Genomic DNA, 3,150 nt, shown 5'->3' with positions numbered 1-3,150 from the left:
GACGATTCCTTTGAAAACTGACATGTTTAGATCCAGAGGCGATATGATCTATATAACAAAAAACAAACCACTTTGACTTGTGGATTTGCACGATTACAACACTAATAATCTGTGTCTGTCTCCTTCTTTAGCTTCAGCAACAACATCATCTCCCCAGACAGATGGGCCAAGGCCAGAGGAATTCATACCCCCAAGTCAATCAGTACCAAGGTGAGACACAAACATCCAAAAACTCCTGAACCCCAAGAGAAGGTCTCTTACAGAGCTGCGTTAGGATGGTGGAGTACCAGAACCTGTTCTGTCCTTCATTCACAAACAGATTTCTATGCAAACAGAAGGCCAAACCTCATCCTCACTGTCTGTCTGAGTCTGATGTGTTTCATGTGGCACCCGCATGCTCTTCACTCCATTTCTCTTCTCCTGCCCGATCCCTCGCTCTCTCCGGAGGAATAAATGAATATTCCTGCTCAGCCTGTTACCACAGCAACTTGTCTGTCCTGGATCCCCCAGAGTTCCAGCGGAGTCAGTGAGATGGATGAGAGGAGGGGTGCTGGAGAGAGGAGAATAGCGGCAGTTGGGGGTGGACTAACAACAGAAGGAAGAGGTAGAGCTGGTAGAGAGTGAGGTTGGGACTAAAGACGGGAGAGTTGAGTGGGTGATAGGATGATGGAGGAGGGAAGTTAACGCTAAAGCCATTTATAGCCCTCAGAATCTGTCTGCAGGTCCAAGAGTTAATGTGGAGAGGAAGGAGAAGCTTCTGCATGACAGTTTGTCAGAAAAATAAATCTGTTAATGCAGCTCTCCTGTATCATCTTCATCCATTATTGATCTAGGTCCACCTGTATTTGCCGCTTGAAGAATCTGTTTAGCACCTTACTTTTTGCTTTGAGTATGTGATCTCTTCTCTGTCACATTTTCACTCCAAACCGGAAGGTGACGGATTAGTGGAATGATGTCAGAAGTCCCTTTGTTAGAGGATTTAGAGACATTTCCAGCTTTGCAAGACTTCTCAACTCTACTACTTAGACGAGTCTAATAGGAGAACAAAGAAAACGATTTGTTGGTGCTTGAGTTGGTGTCTAAATTAGTCTGAAAAGAAAACCTCATTTTGGATTTTATTACTAGTTCTTGGGGCTTATATCTGATGCACAAACCTAAGTTATTAATTTCTTCTTTGTGATCAATTTACAAATTTGTGTGTTTTGAAAGGACGGTATCCAAACGTCACTACCACAGTCCTTGATTGGTCAACTGGTTTAACTTTCAAAGTGCGTTCAATGGACACAGAAAACAAACTTTTTTCTTTGGAAGCTGTATCTTGAATCCATGTTTCTGTGCCTGGTGTGAACGTAGCATTAGAGGTGCGCTACTGCACTTTATGTTTGTTTTGTTCGGCGTATCCCATCTGGGGTCGCCACAGTCTATCATCTTTCACTGGTTAACACAGCTGGTATGACAGAGATTCTTACGCCGAATACCCTTCCTGTATATTATCCAAGTTTGGGACCGGGACAGGAAGACATAGACGTAGGCCCCCGTGTGGACACATAGTTAGTCAGTAGCGTAATGGGTCTTGCCTAAAGACTCACAATGAATGAAACACATTCTGCACTCTGCGAATCGAACTCTGATTTCCTTTGTGCTAGTTCTGCATTACTCCAAAATTATCTATTTTTTATATAAAAAGCAGTAAGAATTTGCCTAGTTAATGGATAATTGGGTAACATTTCATAAAAAGACTTGAAGTATGCAGGAATTGTTGAAGCCACTGCAATGTTTTGAATTTTGTTCGATCCAAGAGATTCACTGTCAAAATGCAGGCTATTGTTCATTTCAGTCTTCACATTCTTATGTGTTGTTTTTCATTTTTTCAATTTAGGGCCTTCCCAAGATCTAGCATCCAGGAACCAGCCTCTCCAGAGCATTCGGGCTGCACACCTCCTCCAACAGCAGCGACAGCAGCAGCAGCAAATGGTCCAGATGACTTCTGTCCAGGGCCAGGGGGGTTCTGTTGGACCTCAGTCTGAAATGGGACTACCATATGGCACCCAGGGATCGAACCAGAGTTCTCTGTATGGGCTCAACCCGTCCATGAGCCAAATGATACACCAGCAGCAGCATCAGAGCCAAAGCGTCCAAGCCTCTATGGGTCTTCCGCAGCACAACCCCGTGGGGCCTCCTCGGCAGGCGGGTGCAGGTCCTGGCGTTGGAGGCATGCCTGGGGGCCCCGGGGGTGGCGGGCCTGGGTACGGAGGGCCAGGCATGATTATAAATTCTATGACGCAGCAGCCCCTCAAAGGCCCTCCCAATGCCAAAGCTCAAGCTCAAAGACTGCAAAGCATGCTGGGTGGTGGAGGGATGGCCGCTGGTGGATGGTCGCAGCAGCAAGGACAGAGTCTGCAGGCCATGGGGGGAGCAGTAGGAAGGACTACAGGGGGAGGAGGCGGAGACATGGTGGGGTTCAGCTCCGCTCAGGGTTACGGAATGCAGCCTAATCAGCCCCCCCGCATGGCCAAGCAACACTTTCCGGGCCCCGGACAGGCGTTGAGCCAAGGCATGGACCCCAGGGTGGGGAACCCCGCTGCGGGGATGGGGGGACCAATGATGGGCCCACACATGGGTGGTCAGCCCAGGACCAACCAGCCCCGACCGATGGTCATGAACCAAGGAATGAACCAGGGGATGATGGGCCAGGGAATGGCCTCAATGGGGGGGTTCGGGCCAGGTCCTGGAGGGCCAGGAATGGGGGCGGGGGGAGGAGGCGGCGGTCCGTACGGACCCGTAGGAGTCGGGGTTGGGGGTCAGTCACAGGGCTACCAGAGGACTGCGAATCAGGACATGTCGTCGTACGGATACGGGGGCGGGTCCTCAGACGGGGTAGCGTTCGGGTTGGGGGACGGCTCGGGGGTGGAGCTGGACTCGAGCGACGGTTGGATGGAGCAGTTGTTCCCGAACCAATAGCCAATGAGAACAGAGAGACCTGGACACGTGTTAAAAGAGACGTTTTTGATTTGTTCTCCCAGAGGAAGGTTCTGAACTGGTTGTGATCTGTTTTGTGTGTTTGTGTGTGAGAATGTGTGAGAGGAAAAAAGCTATCAATGTCTTGTGCATATTAATGAAAATCCAATATAGAGATTAATAGGTGTATTT

General features: G+C 49.0%; 1 protein-coding gene across 5 annotated transcripts in view; it reads left to right on the top strand.

Annotated features, from left to right (window-relative positions):
- The window catches only part of maml3 (mastermind-like transcriptional coactivator 3), a 153,671-nt gene extending 150,524 nt beyond the window's left edge, over positions 1-3,147 (top strand). For all 5 annotated transcript variants that reach the window (XM_024290022.2, XM_024290021.2, XM_024290020.2 and 2 more), the window contains 2 exons: positions 132-210; positions 1,880-3,147. In XM_024290022.2, the coding sequence (XP_024145790.1) occupies positions 132-210; positions 1,880-2,961 (1,161 nt within the window). In that variant the 3' untranslated portion in view covers positions 2,962-3,147. The remainder of the gene's footprint in view (positions 1-131; positions 211-1,879) is intronic.
- The last annotated feature ends 3 nt before the right edge of the window (positions 3,148-3,150 follow it).

Source organism: Oryzias melastigma, linkage group LG1, assembly GCF_002922805.2.
Source record: "Oryzias melastigma strain HK-1 linkage group LG1, ASM292280v2, whole genome shotgun sequence".
NCBI classification, from domain to species: domain Eukaryota; kingdom Metazoa; phylum Chordata; class Actinopteri; order Beloniformes; family Adrianichthyidae; genus Oryzias; species Oryzias melastigma.
This window is presented reverse-complemented; position numbering and strand designations above follow the sequence as displayed.